At 42.6% G+C, this 20,587-nt stretch overlaps 1 protein-coding gene across 5 annotated transcripts in view; it reads left to right on the top strand.

The window, feature by feature from the left end:
• LOC138285624 (peroxisomal bifunctional enzyme-like) overlaps positions 1-20,587 on the top strand; it is a 184,704-nt gene that overhangs the window by 15,289 nt on the left and 148,828 nt on the right. For all 5 annotated transcript variants that reach the window (XM_069225808.1, XM_069225806.1, XM_069225809.1 and 2 more), the window contains one exon: positions 18,177-18,266. In XM_069225808.1, the coding sequence (XP_069081909.1) occupies positions 18,193-18,266 (74 nt within the window). In that variant the 5' untranslated portion in view covers positions 18,177-18,192. Of the gene's footprint in view, positions 1-18,176; positions 18,267-20,587 lie in introns of those variants that run through there.

Genomic DNA, 20,587 nt, shown 5'->3' on the forward strand with positions numbered 1-20,587 from the left:
AACCAGTAGACTAATAGCTATGCACTGGAAGGCCAGGGCTCTTCCAGGGATGGAGTGTTGGAGTGCAGAGATACTTAAGTGGGGGTAGGGCAGAAGCAATAGCTTTGAGACAGGAAGAATGGCGAAGCCTCTGAAAGAAACTATAGCAGCTGATTGGGAAGACTTGCTGGATGACCTGCAAACACCCGCAGACGATTGTGGAGTATAGCACTATATTGTAGTATCTTTTTGGTGTGATCATCCAGCATAGAGAGTTTGAGGGGACATGACAACAAACTAAGGAGCGGGAATTGTATTGCAAAGGTTGTAACTGTCAACAAGCTAGGGGAATGTGGGTAAGGGGCTTAATACTTTATGACAGCAGAGAGGCTCCCGACATCACGGGAGACCAAGAACATGGCAAATGTGAGATTGGCTAATTATATCATTTTATAGTTCATTGTTCTCATTCATTGTTCTCTATTACTCACCACCTTAAAAGCAGATAACTCCTGTACGGAAGGCATGATGTGATAGTAGTAAATGCATAGCTCTATTTTACCTATATTGTGTCAAATATCTGACTAGCAAGAACTGGCAATCTGCTGTAAACTAATTGTGAAAAGGCTAATAAAGATGGACTAAAAAAAATTCCAGCCGGTTTGATAAACCAACATTTAACAAAGAGTGCATATCTTATCACACTTGGTGTTTGCACCTGTATCACAATGTAACAAGACACTTGTAATCAGGCCCAAAAAGTCGTATACAATAAATGTTTATACTGGAATGTGCACATGATACTTTGTGAATTTGATAAAGCTGTGCAGTGACCTTCTGACTCAAATTATTTTTGCAAAGTCTGGATTATTTTCTAACTGCTCCCAATGAAAACATCAAATGCATGAAGAAGAGTCAACTACCTCTGGCTCACAAAGTACAGAAGCTAGAATTTCCACATAATGTACCCACATTTTATGTCAAGACTGACGGCTCTCATTGTGATTTCTATTCTTCTTTATAAAGTGTAGCAGCCACGGAAAACAACTACTACACTTTTCATAAAACTTTGGGAGAAACAAGCAGATTGCTTAATAGCATATCTGAAGGTGACTGTGTATCTGTAGCTGCATTATGCAGGACCATTCCTGTGCTGCAGGTACTCCCTTCCAGCCAAAGTCTGGCAGCTGTTTCAGAGATCATAAATGGCTGAATTAGTGAGATGTGGACCTGCTGCCAAGTAGCTAGATATGGGCAACAAAAAGCAGGACACATGGTGTACTGCACTAGCTGAAGCATGCTATGAGGCAGGCCCCCCAGTCATATGACTAACCTGAAAAAATGGTACAATTACCTTGTAGAATGAAGGTGACTAAATAAGGGCATTTAGGCGGGTGAAAGTTCCTGAGGCTTGAGAACTTAACCATGGGTATCCAGGAGGACAGTGGTTATGTGCATTGCAGGAGTTGCACTATGATCTCACCTGTTAGTTGTGAGTCACCAGTGTGCAACATACTATAAGGGACAAGGTGTAGCCAGCAATGGTTAATTTTGTATTGAGATATTTTGGTTTATTTTAAAAAATAAACAAATCAGCTTCCCAAAGAGTGTGGTGAGTTGTGCTTCGAGAGGCACATATTCTGTGGGTATATATAGCCCCACCCTCTGAAGGAGGAGTGGTTGAGTCCCAGCAGCAATACATTAATGGAGAACAAGGCAACATATATATTTTTGAAGACACAATGCATTGTACATTGAGGACTCTACTTGATGGTTCTAGCACAAAGAAGTATAAATCATATTTCCACACGAAAATGCTGAGCTATGGAATTCCGGCACTCGTGGCATTATCCAGAACTGGAAGACAAAGACTAGGGGGCTTTGTCTTTTCAGTGCCAGCTGCACAACCTTGAAGGATTTCCCACGGAAGGGCTGCAGTTAAGGCCTTCTATCTAGCATGGAGTGGTCTAGAGTTTATGGATCCATCAATGCCAAGATTACAAAAGAGTTTTGATTTTTAAAACATTGAGTCCTCTGTGTAGGTTACTGGTGCCTCCATGGGATTTGCCTCTCATTTTACATCTTCTAACGGGTCCTTCATTTGTACCATTAGACCATATTCCTCTGGGTCTGTTTCGTACAGAGTAGAGTTCCTAGTTGCTCTGGGGATTTGGTACGATAGGGAATTTGGTGTGGCTAGAACCCATTCTGCATGGCCTACCGGATGCTTTAAAACTATGTTCTGGTACAAATATTTTACCAAAAACTCCCTTTGCTCTTTCACTTGAATTAAGAATTTGTACTCTCAGCAGTTTTGAGGTAGGTCCTTGGGAAGAGCTTGGCCAGTAGGTTGGGCCTGTAGGCTGCTGTATTGATTTATTTAACTCATACAGCTGAGTTTCATGCTGTGAAATCCTTTGTGTGGATTTTGGTTTGAATAGGTATGGATTAAATTTGGTAAGCCTAAACTAAACAGATGGGTGATGACCACTCATTTACTGTGCCTATGAGGTAGCTGCTGTTGACCGTGCCCATTGATGAATTGGGGAAGGCTGCATCCTGTGTTTCTGTTGCTTGCATTCTGTTATTGCTCAGGTATAGAACTGCTACCTGGACAACTCCAAAATGTTTAGCACTATCATTACAGGTCACTGATGACACTGCGGTGGTGGTAGCAAGGGCCATACTGGCTACATCTGTAGTTTCAACTTTTTATTATGCTGTTTTTTGTTTAGTGAAGTTCACTGGTGTTGCAACTCACTTGGTGTTGGGGTTGTGTTTATTGTATCATGCCTGGCCCGGCTGTGGTCTGTTCTTTGGACAGGTGTGTGGTGATAATGTTTAGAATACTTCGTGTAATCTGTATTATGCCTAATACTCTTGTTTTCATGACCTCCCTCCCACCAACCCAGTAAGGTTAAGTCATCTTCTTATGTCAGTGCTGTTGCTGGTCACGGACAGTATTGGACTGCAGAAAGACAGCTGTGGAAAGGGATGAAGAAATGTATGTGTCAGAATCTGTTAGGACCCTGGTAGGGCAACAGAGGCAAAGGAGGGGTGCCTGGTACAAAATGTCCTTGCAAACACAGAGAGAGGTCTCTGCCTTGCTGTGAGAGGTGCACAATCGAGCAGGGATCTCTCTGGGTGGTCGAAGGATAGCCATAGGTCTTAAAGTCAGGAAACTCGTTAAAGAGAAATACAGGTTTTATTAAGTTACATAGAACAACTCCTTCTCATATCCAGTCTCCTCTGCAACTCCCTACTTTCTGCCTGCTGCACTCCACAATCTAGAATCCAGCAGCGGAAACATCCAGTTGCTTGGATACAATAGGAAGGGGGGGATGGGAACACAGTGCCTCACATCCAGCACAGTTCGCCCTTTGCATAGTTCACAGTTAGAGCTTACTTGAAATTTATCTGTAGTTTTTCACCAAAGTTGGTGCAGACATTGCTGTATATCTCTAGACACTTGTTTCTGGGTTTAGCCCCTCATCAGTAGAGAAAAGAACAAAGAAAATTCATATGGGGTTGCTGGAAATGCTGCCAAAATCCTCTCATGTCAAGTACCACTCACAGGCACACAGGTGAATCACCAAAGCCCGTCAGCTCACTGGCTCAAGGGAGCCTTTTAAACAGGAAGGGGGGTTGGGAGCACACTGCCTCGCACCCAGCACAGTTTGCCACTTTGCATCCTGATAAATGCAGTTCACAGTTAGCGCTTAATTGAAAATTATCTGTAGTTTTTCACCAAAGTTGGTGCAGACATTGCTGTATATCTCTAGACACTTGTTTCTGGGTTTAGCCCTTCATCAGTAGAGAGTACAGAACAAAGAAAATTCATCTACAACAATAGGTCTCATCTGCTGGCAGGGTGAATTGCAGGATTGGTCAGTCAGCATCTGGGCGCCATCCTTGACTCCACATTTCAATTGCACAATTATTTCCTATTCCTGGATTAGGGATGCTTGGGTGGCATTCAGAAGCAAGGTTGTTCTTAACCATGTGCCAAAGAGCCCTAAGCTCTCTTCTTCAAAGGGTGGGCTCTCCTTCATTAAATTACATTATTCTAGAATACTGTTCCAAGATGATGGCATATATTGATATATTCTATAGAGTACAGTCAGTCATGGCTACCATTTTGTATTTCTAGGTTTTCATGCCATTTTGTACTTTTGGGTTTTTTGTGTACTTTCTTGGCAAACATAAGGCTTCTGGTAACTGTCTGCCTTGCCACGCAATACAGTCAAAGTCTTTGACAGGTTCTTTTTCTCCTCTCCAGTGGTTGGTACCTAAACCTGGTGTCACTGTTACACTTGGTCCATCTTGAGCCCTTCTCCTGTAATGTTTCCTGTCCTTCATCCTCCCCCTTGTCTCTCAGGAGGTTTTTCCTGCCTCTTGCTTTTTCCCTCATGTTTGCTGTGGCCTTCTGTGCACCACCTGGTTTGAACACATGGACATTGTGTGGGAACATTGTAGCTGCCAGAGAGCATCGCCAATTTCTCAGACAAGGAAGAAGATCTCATTGAGTATTACCTAGCATCTAGCCCTTGAGAGAAGCCAGGGCTTCTTAGTCTTTTGTGGAGGCTGTACGACTGCTGAGCCTTTATGAAAAAAAAACACAGAATTCATTCCACAGTATTAATTTTATGGGCACCACGACAGAACATGCTAGTAAAATGAAATTGTGGAGATGGACTCTGTTTACAAAATGTGTCTCATTAGCACGTAGCTGGTGTACTCACTATTAGTGTCTTGGATACAAGAAAGCCCCTCTTAAAAATACTATCAAATTTGACAAATTAATGTGTATGTAGTGAGATCAGTATGGTAGAGTCTAGGTTCACAGTAATTTTCTGTATCAGAATCTCCATACAAGTTTTCTATTTTATCCTTTAGCTTATAGGTCCTACTGAAATCCCTATATTGGTGAGATTGCGCTGTGGAAAAAAGCCCTGTGATTGATCTATAGAAAGAGGTTTTATCCTTGTGGTGTAGTTTATGAAATTGGAATATTGGTTGAGGGGGAGCAACCTTCTTTAGCAGCAACCACAATTCCGGTCAGGGTGAAACACAAGAAAACCCTAAATTAGCTGTGCTCAACCCTCAGTTCAGCACTTAAAAAGTAAAAACACAACACAAGAAAAATTCCACAGAAATTTTAGAAAAATATTGTAAAAGGTAATAGATTATTTGAGACCAAAACGACAACATTCCAATATGTAGAACCACAGATATGCAAATTTAAATTAAAAATAGTGCCTAGAAGCACAAAGCACCAACAGTGGCTATTTTCTCATCAGACAGGACAAAGTTACAAATTCAGGCCGACCATGATGGTGCGCAAGCCAGATATAGGCATCCAGTTACGCCCGCTTGAACAAAGTACTGTAAATCTTGGTTGTGGAGCATTGCCAGATCCCAAAGAAGTGTCGCTCACGCCCAGAGGTGCTTTGAGTTTCCTGCCTTCCTGCCCGTGGCCTCAGCTCATTAGGGTTCACAATAGACTAGTGTCAAACCCTTTGTGAGTGTGATCAGGCAGAGCCTTTGTGAAGTGTGGTTGGTGGCAGCTCCTCCCCTAATCGAGTCAGAGATGGCACATCCTGCCAAAACTTATTCTCCTTTTTCTCACTGTCTGGTAGCAATACACAAAGACTAACTGCCAGCTACACCCACTCATGTGATCTAGGATACAGGTTGCAGGCTCCAAATTGTTAGAGCAAGAAAATAAAAATTCCTTAGATGCCAAACTCAACATTCCTACTTGCTGCCATTTGAAAGTTAACACTTTTAAATGTAATAAGGCAACCTAATGTTATTCTGTAGGAGAGGTAGGCCTTGCAGTATTGAAAAATAAATGTAAGAGTTTTTCATAATCAGGATATGCAAAACTTAAAAGTAAAACCTTTTAAATACACTGAAACCTGCCCACTCGATGTATAGGGCCTACCATAGGGGTGACTTATATGTATTAAAAAGGAAGATTTAGGCTTGTAAAAAGGTTTGTTTTGCCAGGTTGAAATGGCAGTATAAATCTGCACACCCAAGCTGCAATGGCAGGACTGAGACATGTTTTGAAGGCTACTTAAGTGGGTGGCACAATCAGTGCTGTATGCCCACTAGTATCATTTAATTTTCATGCCTTAGGTACATGTAGTACTACTTTATTAGGGACTTACAAGTACATGATATATGGCAATTGGGTGTAAGCCAATTTCACCATGTTTAAAAGAGAGAGCACAAGCATGTTAGCACTGGTGCGTAGCACTCTGAAAACCAACAAAAACAGGTACATAAAACATGAGAGCGAAGGCAAAACATTTGAGGAGGACCCTGGAGAAAGGGCCAAGTCCAACAAGCAGCGAATATTTTTTAAAGAGTTCTTTATAGAACAACTATGTGTATCTGCGTAATTTAAATCTTATAAGTGGTCCTTTGAATTAAAGTAAAAGCAACAGATTCCTAAAGAATTACACAGAATATTCCAGCTATTGTGACCTGCATACTATTGTTCCAAGTTACTAGCCTTTTTTTAAATTAAAAGTGAGGTTAAAGAAAGACATCATTATCCACTAAAGTGATCTTTCTGTATGTAAGCACTTAAGTGAGCTGGTTGATAACTACAAGGGTTGCTAGAAGAACCAGATCACAAGAAAAGTATAAATGTTTAGATCTCAAGATATTAGTTTGTGACCATCAGAGTGTGTTGGGAATCTGTAAAAGCTGACAAAAAACATAGAAGTCCTTCAAAATGCAAATGACCAACTAAGGTGACTCATGTCAAGAGGCCAACCCCTGGTAAAAGTCAGTTTGAGAAAGACAATTCTACTTTATGTAAAAAAAGGACGTGTCAGAGGTGGACTTGGTGCCAATATTAATGTGCATTGTTAAAAGTCCTGCTCTCCATAGTGGAGCCTACACATATTTCAAGTTTGACTGAAAGTTGCTAACCATCCAGTCCATCAAGGAGGCAAAGTTATGCTTAACGGTTGTCAGATACATAACTAGGGAGGCCCCAGGGAAACAGTCACACTAATTCTGCTAAACGTGTCATTCTTTTTTGCCCTCTCTCCGCCATATAAAATGAACTCAGAAGGACAACAGAAATGTTTGCCCAAAATATAACTCCTCCACACAACAGAACATTTGGTACCTGATTTTAGAACAAACTGAAGAAGAAACAGCATGACTCTTTTTGAAGGATAGTCAGCTCCTGGCTGAAACATTGATACCTTAACCTGTTCTGTGCCCAGGACGTAATGGTTACGTCCTGAGGCACAGTGCTGCTGTGCCCAGGACGTAACCATTACGTCCTGGTCACAGAGCCCAGAGGGAGCGATAGCGCTCCCTCTGTGGGGTTCCCCACCACCCCCCAAGTCAGGGATGGAAGGGGAAGCCCTTCCACTTCCACCCCGACCCCCCCAACCCCACCTGTGACGTCAGTGCGCGAGCATTTCTCTTTCAGTCCCATGGGGGAGGCCCGGAGGGGCTTCAAAGGGAAGGAAATGTATTTCCTTCCCTTTGAAGTCTCTCCCAGGGTTTCAAAAGCCGGATTGCTTGCAATCCGGCTTTTGTAACCCCAATAGACACCAGGGATTTTTTTTTTTTTTTACTGAAACTGACAAAAGGGAGCAACCCCTTGGGCAAGGGTCGCTCCCAGTGGGGGCAAATTATATTTAGGCCATTTCTGCCCCCCTTGGGGGGCAGAAACCATTAGACACCAGGAAGGTTTTTTTTTTTTGCGTGAATTTCACGCAAGGGGAGCGACTTTGTAGGCAAGGGTCGCTCCCCCGGGGGGGGGCAAATTTATTTTAGGCCATTTCTGCCCCCCTGGGGGGTAGATCAGGGTATTTTGATTAGGCTGATCTGCCCCCAAGGGGGTCAGAAACCACTAGGCACCAGGGATTTTTTTTTGTTTTTTTTTACAGAAGGGGAGCGACCCCTTGGACAAGGGTCGCTCCCCTGGAGGGGCAAATTGTATTCAGGCCATTTCTGCCCGCTTTGGGGGCAGATCGGCCGATTTTAGGTCAATCTGCCCCCAAGGGGGGCAGAAACCACTAGGCACCAGGGATTTTTTTTTGCGCCGTCACGCAAGGGGAGCGACCTTGTAGGCAAGGGTCGCTCCCCTGGGGGGTTGAGGGGGAAATTTATTTTAGGCCATTTCTGCCCCCCCGGGGGCAGATCGGCCTATTGCTATTAGGCTGATCTGCCCCCAGTGGGGACAGAAACCTCTAGGCGCCAGGGCAAATAGTTTTTTTTTTATTTTTTTTTAGAGATGGGGAGCGACCCATCAGGCAAGGGTCGCTCCCCTGGGGGGTGAATTGTATTTAGACCATTTCTGCCCCCCTTGGGGGCAGACTGGCCGATTGTAGGTCAATCTGCCCCCAAGGGGGGCAGAAACCACTAGGCACCAGGGATCTTTTTTTTGCGCCGTCACGCAAGGGGAGCGACTTTGTAGGCAAGGGTCGCTCCCCCGGGGGGGGGGGGCAAATTTATTTTAGGCCATTTCTGCCCCCCCCCCGGGGGGCAGATCGGCCTATTGGTATTATGCCAATCTGCCCGGAGGGGGGGGGTAGAAACCTCTAGCCGCCAGGGCAAATAGTTTTTTTGTGTTTTTTTTTTTTTTTTTTTAAGAGATGAGGAGCAACCCATCAGGCAAGGGTCGCTCCTCTGGGGGGCAAATTGTATTTAGACCATTTCTGCCCCCCTTGGGGGCAGATTGGCCGATTGTAGGTCAATCTGCCCCCAAGGGGGGCAGAAACCACTAGGCACTCTTTTATTTTTGCGCCGTCACGCATGGGGAGCTACCTTGTAGGCAAGGGTCGCTCCCGGGGGGGCAGGGGGGTTGAGGGACAAATTTATTTTACGCCATTTCTGCCGCCCTTGGGGCCGGCTGAGCTAGAGGCCAAAATCCACAGGTAGGCACTGTTTTCTATGAAAAAATGTGATGTGTCCAGGTTGTGTTTTGGTCCATTTCCTGTCGCGGGCGCTAGACCTACCCACACAAGTGAGGTATCATTTTTATCGGGAGACTTGGGGGAACGCTAGGTGGAAGGAAATTTGTGGCTCCTTTCAGATTCCAGAACTTTCTGTCACCGAAATGTGAGGAAAACGTGTTTTTTTAGCCAAAATTTGAGGTTTGCAAAGGATTCTGGGTAACAGAACCTGGTCAGAGCCCCACACGTCACCCCATCTTGGATTCCCCTAGGTCTCTAGTTTTCAAAAATGCACAGGTTTGGTAGGTTTCCCTAGGTGCCGGCTGAGCTAGAGGCCAAAATCTACAGGTAGGCACTTTGCAAAAAACAGCTCTGTTTTCTTTAAAAAAATGGGATGTGTCCACGTTGTGTTTTGGGGTGTCTCCTGTCGCGGCCACTAGGCCTACCCACACAAGTGAGGTCGCTCCCCTGGGGGGCAAATTGTATTTAGACCATTTCCGCCCCCGTTGGGGGCAGATTGGCCGATTGTAGGTAGAAACCACTAGGCACTCTTTTTTTTTTTTGCGCCGTCACGCAAGGGGAGCGACCTTGTAGGCAAGGGTCGCTCTCGGGGGGGCAAATTTATTTTAGCCCATTTCTGCCGCCCCTGGGGCCGGCTGAGCTGGAGGCAAAAATCCACATGTAGGCACTGTTTTCATGAAAAAATTTGATGTGTCCACGTTGTGTTTTGGTCCATTTCCTGTCGCGGGCGCTAGACCTACCCACACAAGTGAGGTATAATTTTTATCGGGAGACTTGGAGAAACGCTAGGTGGAAGGAAATTTGTCGCTCCTCTCAGATTCCAGAACTTTCTGTCACCGAAATGTGAGGAAAACGTGTTTTTTTAGCCAAATTTTGAGGTTTGCAAAGGATTCTGGGTAACAGAACCTGGTCAGAGCCCCACAATTCACCCCATCTTGGATTCCCCCAGGGTTTCTAGTTTTCAGAAATGCGCTGGTTTGCTAGGTTTCCCCCGGTGCCGGCTGAGCTAGAGGCCAAAATCCACAGGTAGGGACTGTTTTCTATGAAAAAATGTGATGTGTCCACGTTGTGTTTTGGGCCATTTCCTGTCGCGGGCGCTAGGCCTACCCACACAAGTGCGGTATCATTTTTATCGGAAGACTTGGGGGAACGCTGGGTGGAAGGAAATTTGTGGCTCCTCTCAGATTGCAGAACTTTCTGTCACCGAAATGGGAGGAAAATGCGTTTTTTTAGCCAAAAATTGAGGTTTGCAAAGGATTCTGGGTAACAGACCCCGGTCAGAGCCCCACAAGTCACCCCATTTTGGATTCCCCTAGGTCTCGAGTTTTCAAAAATGCACAGGTTTGGTAGGTTTCCCTAGGTGCCGGCTGAGCTAGAGGCCAAAATCTACATGTAGGCACTTTGCAAAAAACAGCTCTGTTTTCTTTAAAAAAATGGGATGTGTTTACGTTGTGTTTTGGGGTGTCTCCTGTCGCAGCCGCTAGGCCTACCCACACAAGTGAGGTCGCTCCCCTGGGGGGCAAATTGTATTTAGACCATTTCTGCCCCCCTTGGGGGCAGATTGGCCGATTGTAGGTCAAACTGCCCCCAAGGGGGGCAGAAACCACTAGGCACTCTTTTTTTTTTGCACCGTCACGCAAGGGGAGCGACCTTGTAGGCAAATTTGTGGCTCCTCTCAGATTCCAGAACTTTCTGTCACCGAAATGTGAGGAAAACGTGTTTTTTTTAGCCCAAAATTGAGGTTTGCAAAGGATTCTGGGTAACAGAACCTGGTTAGAGCCCCACAAGTCACCCCATCTTGGATTCCCCTAGGTCTCTAGTTTTCAAAAATGCACAGGTTTGCAAAGGATTCTGGGTAACAGAACCTGGTCAGGACCCCATCTTGGATTCCCCTAGGTCTCTAGTTTTCAAAAATGCACAGGTTTGGTAGGTTTCCCTAGGTGCCGGTTGAGCTAGAGGCCAAAACCTACAGGCAGGCACTTTGCAAAAAAACAGCTCTGTTTTCTGTGATGTATCCACGTTGTGTTTTGGGACATATCCTGTCGCGGGCGCTAGGCCTACCCACACAAGTGAGGTATCATTTGTATCGGGAGACTTGGGGGAACATAGAATAGCAAAACAAGTGTTATTGCCCCTTGTCTTTCTCTACATTTTTCCCTTCCAAATGTAAGACAGTGTGTAAAAAAAGACGTTTATTTGAGAAATGCCCTGTAATTCACATGCTAGTATGGGCACCCCGGAATTAAGAGATGTGCAAATTACCATTGCTTCTCAACACCTTATCTTGTGCCCATTTTGGAAATACAAAGGTTTTCTTGATAGCTATTTTTTACTCTTTATATTTCAGCAAATTAATTGCTGTATACCCGGTATAGAATGAAAACCCACTGCAGGGTGCAGGTCATTTATTGGCTCTGGGTACCTAGAGTTCTTGATGAACCTACAAGCCCTATATATCCCCGCAACCAGAAGAGTCCAGCAGACGTAACGGTATATTGCTTTCGAAAATCTGACATTGCAGGAAAAAGTTACAGAGTAAAACGTGGAGAAAAATTGATGTTTTTTTCACCTCAATTTCAATATTTTTCTTTTTCAGTTGGTATTTTCTGTAGGAAACCCTTGTAGGATCTACACAAATTACCCCTTGCTGAATTCAGAAGTTTGTCTACTTTTCAGAAATGTTGCGGTTTCTGGGATCCAGCGTTGGTTTCATGCCCATTTCTGTCACTGACTGGAAGGAGGCTGAAAGCACAAAAAATCGTAAAAAGGGGGTATGTCCCAGTAAAATGCCAAAATTGTGTTGAAAAATTGGGCTTTCTGATTCAAGTCTGCCTGTTCCTGAAAGCTGGGAAGCTGGTTATTTTAGCACCGCAAACCCTTTGTTGATGCCCTTTTCAGGGAAAAAAACACAAGCCTTCTGCTGCCCCTTGTTCCAATTTTTTTTGAAAAAAACGAAGTTTTCACTGTATTTTGGCTAATTTCTTGGCCTCCTTCTGGGGAACCCACAAAGTCTGGGTACCTCTAGAATCCCTAGGATGTTGGAAAAAAAAGGTCGCAAATTTGGCGTGGGTAGCTTATGTGAACAAAAAGTTATGAGGGCCTAAGCGCGAACTGTTCCAAATAGCCAAAAAAAGGCTCGGCACAGGAGGGGGAAAAGGCCTTGCAGCGAAGGGGTTAAGAACAAGCTTAACTAAATTGCGTTGTGCAGTCACCGTTTTTTACTCCATTTCCCTATGCTTCTGTTTTTATCCTCAGATTCTTATTGAAAAGCTTTAGATTTTTTTGATACTTTCAGCATTTGAATTAGTCGGAACTGTTTTGCCACAGCAAGCAGCAGAACATTCTGGTGATTGTTTTTGTGTATTCAGCTCAATCCTAGGACCTATATTCTAGTATAAAATACTGTTATTAATAATCCAGAGTAAGATCAACTGAGCCAGCACTCTTACCATGAACTAACCAAACTGGTTTCTCGCTCTGCTTACTTCTCATGAAGATTTTGAATTTTATTTTTGAGAGCTAAAAAAGATTACAGACACTTTATTTAAACAGTATGTGCATATAATTAGGAGTATTTTGTGTTTTTTACTTTGTCAGCTAGTCTTGTTACCATGCAGTTTCTCCAGCCTCACCGTTTTATATAAAATACAACATTTTCCACCGTTTATCTTCAGCACACAGACCTGTTTTAAAGTTGGTTGTCCATTTTGCTGGAGTGCTGCATTTACTCCTCCTTTTCCAAAGGCAAGGATAGTTTACACTATTGTATTTTATAGGTTGTTTCCATTCTTTTTCACTATTTTCCCATTATAAAGTTAAGTAATTCAATCACTCTGTTCTTCGCTTTGTGGATTCTACTGTCACTAAATGCAGTTTGTACATTTTTATGTGACTGATTGTTGATGCTATCAAATAAAAGAGAATGCCTATCAGTGTAACCGTACATTAAGACCAGACCTCTTTAGAGTGTATGTATAAGTTGCTTGTGCATATGTGTGAATTGGTTATACAATCTATTGTGTACTTAGAACATCATACCACTAGTCAGAATAATTTTGTTAAGTAATTGTTGAATTATAGTAAGGATAAAAGTATATTTCCATCGTTACATTTGCCTGCTGATAAGAGGGCTTTCTGAGAGGTGTGAAGATCAGCAGCATTCTTCTAAAGACCAAATTCAGACCAGTATGTACACCAAACCTATTTCAGTTTCTGTGTGCAAGATTGAAAACATACAATTAGGCTAGCAAATCAATTGGTCAGAAAGAGAACAAAGAGATTAGGCATAATACTAATATCACATAATACGGATTACCCCAAACATTTTGGGGGCCCTAAACAATGTGCGCTTTTCAGCTAGTTTGGGTTGCAGTTTATTCTGACTGGCTTCCTCCTTCCTAGCTTCGTTTGCAATTTGGGATCAACTGAACATTTTAAAAGTGCACAGCTGGGGTATCTAGGTGCAGATTTTCCCTAGTGCAGCATTTCCTAAATTGTGGGTCGCGAAAGAGCAGTAAATATTAATGCTTTAAAATTTTCTATTACACTTGATCTTAGCCAAAAGGCCGAGAAGCGATATATTGTTTTGTATTAATCTTGTATTTATCTTGTCAGATTAGCTGGGCTTCAAAGACAGATGTCAGTCTATGTCTTCTGACAAATTTCTGCTTATTTGTTTTTTTAACATGGACCAATTTCTGGTGGGTTGCGAAAGAGCAATAAATAAAGATACTTTTTGTATTTATCTTGGCACATTTGCTGGGCCTCAAGGACAGAGGTCGATATAAGGCCATGTCGTGTCACAAATTGCTTCTTATGCTTTTAACATGGGGATTGGTGTTTACTTTTCTTTCACTGACTGTGAAGTGATGAGTTTTTATGTGATCGTCTGGCTGGCGTACAAGGAGTGTGAAAGCAAAGTCTGTAGGATGTCATTTTTATGTAACCCTCTACAAAATGTAAATATCTGTAAATAAACTGTACACATAATTCTGTGTATAGCAGCAGTTAGGAGAAAAAAATGTAATTCTAAAGTGATGGAAACAAAGATTTTAATAGCATTGAAAACAAATCAAGGCACTTTTATTTGGTGAGGTGCAAATGATAAATATTAACAGAAAATCATTTTCCACGCGTTTATCAGTAAACTATACGTCTGTCCAGATTTATTGACCTTTTCAAAGGAAAATGATGCTTTAGTAATATATACACATATATATATATATATATACACACACACACACATATATATATATTTATATATAATAATAATAATAGACCGGTTTAGGATTTGATTAATGATATACTCTGAATGAGATATTTCTGGACAAATTGAAAAGAAAAATGTTTTTGTCAATGAAAAAGAGTGAGATCACCTTTCAGTATGTAACTTAAATATTTATAGTTGAAAAGAAACTAAAGCAGGAAATGACCACCCACACTTAGAATAGAACCCTTAACCTTTAGTGTGCATGTTTGAGACCTTAACCACTAGGACAGAGTTGACTCCTTACCATGCAATGCCCAGACTTAGCTATGACATTCAACCCACACATTTTGAGAGGAAAAGACTTAAATGTGTCATCACTAGGAATGTTTAACAGTCAAAACACTAGAATATAAACAGACACACTGTCATGAAATACTAGGATTTGAACATTCAACCTACTGACAGTGCAAGAGCTTTACCATTAGGCCAGAAGTGACCCTTCTCTGCTGTGCCTCAAAACGTAACAGGGTCAAGACTGATTTGCATATGGCGAGGTCCAGATTGGGGTGGCGCGGTGGACAAAAAAACAATGGATTAAACCCAGATCTCTGTGACTGGGGGTGAATGTTTGCATTGTTCAGCATTCCATCCATCATTTGTTCCTTTTGCCTCAAAACGTATAACATTGTTACCAAATATCTTGCTAGTCTGAATTCATTGCAAATGAAAACTTCGCTTTCTGCAAGTGAGAGCTGTCAAAAAGCTCTTGCTTACAGAAAGTGAAGTGTTTGCTCCTACTTGGCGGGAGCTGTCAAAGATCCTGCCAAGTCTGAGTAAACAGCTATGTCCCGGGGTTGGACATCCCTAGACGTAGCAGAAGCTGGCCATGGGGGTGGCCGTCCCCCTCCAACATGTATTGCTCCAGGGAGGTGGTGGTCCTAGGGGATCTGAAATCGACCCCTTTCAATGTTGTATTTTATCCTTGGGGAGGTAGTGGTCCCCTGGGCTGCGGTAGGGAAGGGGGGTCACACAGCACCCGCCCCCTAACTATAACTATATATATATACATATATATATATATATATATGTATGTATAAAACCTACTGGCAGTCACCAATAGGTATAGTTAGGACCATGTTAGCATTGGAAAATCGTTTTTGACTTGACTATATCTTTGGCACCGTTTGACGAATTTTCACTAATTTTCAGTGTTTCAGTGAATTTTCTTGTACATGGGAAGTTTTGGGGTGATCATTCTAGTGAGGGCTGAGAAAAAAGGGGTTAAAAAAAATGCACTTCCCATTATAATTCCCCTAGGGATTTTAGACACATCGACAGCCCGAAACGCTGGATGGAATTACACAACATTTGCCAGAAAGGTAGCTCTTGGTCCAGAAAGATAGCTTTTTGTTATTTGGTGTAAATGCATTCAGTACTTTTTGAAAAAGAAAACTAAATATGGATATCTAGATGCGCTAAGGGTTCGTGAATAACAACAAGCTCGTGAATGGAAATGCAGAGCTCTGATTGGCTGCCAACACTTAAATCAGGAAGTGGTGGTTGCCATCTTGGTACTTGGGTTTAACTGAGTCCAACAAAAAAAGATAAAAAAAGAAACGGGGTAGAGTAGGGTCACCCTGACCCCTTCGCTCTGGTTCTGGGCTCTAATGCTTGTTTTTAAGACACCTCCGAGTGGGCCAGGTCCATGGGGCATTGTGAAATAAAGGAGGGGACGCATGGGACCCCCCTCCTATGGAATTTTGATACCCCAGGAACTCCCACTTCCCTGGGACTTTTCCATTGTGAATGCCGGAACATCCCCTTCACCCCCTTGAGCTTTGGTGAAATATAATGTGAGGGTCTCGTGCCTGCACCCATCGGGACCACCACCTCCCCAGGGCTTAAATCAAATATAAGACAGGGGGGCCACGCTCACCCCCTCTTTGCAGCCCTGGAGACCACGACCTCCCCAGGGCTTCAAATATGCGTGCGGGGAAACAGATTAAAACATTGATCCCATAAGCTTGTGGGAGCAATGCCGGCTCGCGCAGGACTTGGGGAGCCGGCTAGGACCGTGGGGACCTTCAGGCTCCCTGCGCGGTACTGCCACTTTCTCTCTTCCATCCCATAATCATAATGGGATGGGAGAGAGAGAGAGAGAGAGAGAAGAATGTGATTGCCATGGTCTCTCCATACAATGACTTCAAACAGTCAGTCTGTTCGGTATGAATGTTACAGTTACCTTTGGATGCAGAGCAGAAACGAGTCACTTCTGGCCTAATGGTCAAGGTCTTGTGCTGTCACCCAGTAGGCTGAAAGTTCAGATCCTAGTATCGCTTGGCAGTGTGTTTGTTTATTTTCTAGTGGGCTCACTTTTAAACACTCCTAGTGATGGAACATTGAAATCTTTTTTTCCTCTCAAAATCTGTGGGTTAACTGTCATAGCTAGTCTGGGCAGTGCACACTAAGGAGTCACCTATGGTCTAGTGGTTAAGGTCTCAGACATGCACACTAAAGGCTAAGGGTTTTCGTCTAGGTGAGTCTGTGGTCATTTTGAACTTTAGTTTCTTTTCAACTATAAATATTTAAGTTATATACTAAAAGGTGATCTCACTATTTTTAATTGACAAAAACATTTGTCTTTTCAATTTGTCTGGAACTATCTCATTCTAAGTGTATCATTCTTCAAAGTCTTAATCGCTCTCTGTCTGTCAGTCTCTCACTTTCTCTCCCTCTCTCTTTCTCGTTCAGGGTTGGATGGTTGTAGGGGGTCAGCCACAGGGCCTAGCCACAGGCCAGTCCCTGTGAACGGTGGCGGTGGTTGGATTGACATATATTAATGAAAATGTCTTTATGTTAAAAAAATCATAGAAATTCACTGAAAAAACAAAGGTTACAAGGACGTTAGAGTTTGGAGATAGAATTTAAAAAAACATAGAAATCTACTTTAAAAAACAAAATTACAGGGATATTATATTTAGAAAATAGAATTAAAAAAAACACCATAGACATTCACTTAAAAAAACAAAGGATACAGGGACATTATATTTAGGTTCTGAATTTACTCATTCACCTGTTCTAGTTATAGTATTGCTAGTAGTTATAACTCGTGCCCTCGCCATGCACTGCTAATTATCCCAGATATTACAGTACTCATGACATCTTCTATAACATCATTAATATTATCACTAACATTTGTTGTAAAATTATTAATTAAAAGTCTGAGCGTGGCAAAGGCGCTAGTTATAGTTACCTTGAGGCACGAGTTATAGTTACTTGAAATAACTATAACTGGTACATTTCATTTATAACTTTGCTCTGGGATGGTGGTGGCCGGGGGAGGGGGTGCTGCCCCCCCCCCGGCCTGTATTTCCAAAAACATCAGCCCTGGGGAGGTGGCGGTCCCCAGGGCTGTAGGGGGGCCAGGTGGCACTCTCGCATTTCATTTCCAATTGTGCCCCGCAGAGGTGGCGGACCCCAAGGCTGAGTGTTGGGGGGGGGGGGGGGGGTAGTCTCAACTGTGAAGCCTTCCTCACTGGAAACATCATGCACTAGAGGAGCAGATGAACTGTCAGGTGCATTTTGAAAACCGTTACGGATAAAAAGCTCCTCGGGGGAGTCGAATCGGATACTTTATTTATAATAAATTACCAGGCTTTGACCCATGTCTCAGTCAGAATTGTACTAAGAGTTTGATAGAAGGAGTTTAATGATTAGTTGATTATATTTGGGTTGTGAGCACTCCGAGTTGAAAAAGAGGAGATATACAAGGGACAGGTGAGGAAACTTTAACTAAAGGAAATAACATAGTAAGAAGATGAGAGCGCGCGAGCACAGATTGGAAAAGGAGGCTTTGGTTTACTTAGGTCCACGCGCTGCTCTTGCCAGCAGCTCCACTGTTTGTGTGGAAGGGGCGGGACTGATCTCCCCCCCCCCCCCAATGCACTCTTCACCCAGAGTTCAAAGTCTGGGAGCCGATGAGTTTTATTTCACATGTGCGTCTGTCTTTTTGACTACCGTCTCTGTTTTTTCAGTGCCTGAAGAATCAGAATGTCAGCTTCAAAGGAGACAGAGGGCGCTGTCGCTGTAATAACCATACGTAACCCACCTGTGAATGCATTAAGGTGAGTAAACTCGCTGGCATTGCTTGTGTTCCAGCTCTTGTTTCTGCTTTTCTGCTGGTTATATCTTTTAACAGCTGTCTATGCCCATTCATAGGTAAATTTTCAACAAGAGTGTGCACCATAAGGTTACTATTTCAACACTAGAAGCAAATTGTATTGTCTGTGATTTGGGCGCGCATAGCGCCTCTGTTTCAAACTATGAGTTATGGCAGAGATAGCGTGCTCCTGTCTGAAATTCTAGTTTTTCGGAAAATAATAGTGACTTGCAGTGTTTCCCTCAGGTTAATGTTGGCCATTATTCCGAGTGGACTGGTAACTCCAAATTGGATGTACATTTTACAACACCAAAATACCCGAGTACTGCGAATGAAGGGCTCAGTCTTTTTTTCTGATCATTGGATTTTAAACTCTTCTGACTAGCCTAACTTTATTGTTCGAGTTTAAATGATCTTAAGATCCCAGTGACCACTTCAAGCATTCGGACCCAGGAGGCTCTGCATATGGAAGTACAGCTTATGGTTTGATTACCTAGAACGGAGACCTCGAAGGCATGCTTTTTATGTGAGTAATACCGTAAACATTGTCTGGAGACTGTGTGCATGAACGTGTAACAAAGGATTGCGAATATGTTATTTGAGGGAAGTAGCACAATTATTTTCTGATTGACGCTTCTGTAGCTAGGGTTTTATACAAACACCAGGAGGAGTAGTAGGCATAAGTAAGTAAGCAAAATTTATAATCAAGACAAAATTCATCAAGGCTTTTCAGAATGCAAATAAATTGTTTTTTTCCTTGGTTGATGTAACAATAGACAGTGGTGATAACTACTCAGTGCTCAGACCTAAAGGTGCAAAAATATATACAATGTGATACATATATCTACAGCATGAAGTGTTGCTTCTTTTTAAATGCAATCTCCTGTACAATATGTATGTTGGTTCGGATCCTACAAATTTCACGTTAGACAACCTCTGGCTATATGTTGAGATGTCACCCTATTCAAATAATCAATGGGTTTCATCAGGTCTAAAAAACGCCATCCGTCATGTCAACAACACGCGTGTAATTAATACATATGGCTTTTGGGGCTGTAGTATAAAGGAGGCACGAGTAGACACTACCCAGGCCGAAATAATGATTCTAGAAGAACAAAGTTCAGGATCGAAATCACAGAGCAACACGCTTGCATTTGAAGAAATAGAAGAAATGTTTGCGGGGCATCACATGTGCATTCCAGGGGTACAAAGAGTTTGTCCTGTGTTAGGTACATCCTTGATACATTATTTGGGCAGATAATAGCCAGCAGTAGGCACTATGAGTGTTAGAAAGAGAATCCCATATTTTTATTCATGTTGATCACAATGTCCTAGAATGTATCTTCCAATAAAGGACCTTTTAAAGGCCTTCTGATGAAACATTGGTGCAATCAAATCTGAATCTTAGGATTGCATGGACTAAGATAGACTTGACCATAAGATGGCAGAAAAGGAAAACCTTCTGAGAAGAAAGATAACCAAAATACATTTTGACAGTTTCTGCATTACGCAAAATGAATGCAAAATGGAAAGTGACTCTTGGACTTTGCATAAGTCTGCAGGTTTTCCATGTAAATGCATTGAGGGGTCAAAGTGGGTCTCAATAAAATGCCCATAGGGTCCCCGTTGGTGTTGGATCTGTTGATATGGTACCCGATTTTCTACTTTGAAATATAGGTGTACAATGGGAAACATTTGATAAAATCAGTGTCACTCATAATAAATGACATATTTTTCGAAGATATTTAGAGAAAACCTCTGTCTCGTGTGACTTGGAGTAGTGTGAGTGGTGACTTGTCCAGATAATTGAAGGAGGTCATTATTAGATTATATAAATGCAATTTCTATGAATGTTTGCTTAGCAGAGTTTAGTGATAGTGTGTAAAGCTACATATCGTATTAGAGTCGAGCATATGTTTTAGTATATTGAATACGTCCAGGTGCATGGCTCCTTAATACTTTCAAATTCAAGAGCTGGGTTTTCTTATTTTATAGAAAACCTCCCTCTGGTTTCCTGCTTAATTTACTCATCGAGTATTAGTACTTGGTTAAATGGGTCCTCCATTCAGGGCAGACACTAAGGCTGAAAGCATTGAATTATATTCTAGTGGGGTAAGGAGAACCATAGAGGGACTATCTCTTGAGCTGATCATGCTTATGCCAGGGCATGGGTGAGATAATTCACAGCTCCGGAGGAAACCTTCAGAAACTGTGCGTCGTTGTGGGAAAGGCTAAGGAATATGTGGGGAAGCTCCTGTAAGCCCCTTTCCTGTAAAGAGAAAAGAG

This window comes from Pleurodeles waltl, chromosome 3_1 (genome assembly GCF_031143425.1).
Source record: "Pleurodeles waltl isolate 20211129_DDA chromosome 3_1, aPleWal1.hap1.20221129, whole genome shotgun sequence".
Lineage (NCBI taxonomy): Eukaryota > Metazoa > Chordata > Amphibia > Caudata > Salamandridae > Pleurodeles > Pleurodeles waltl.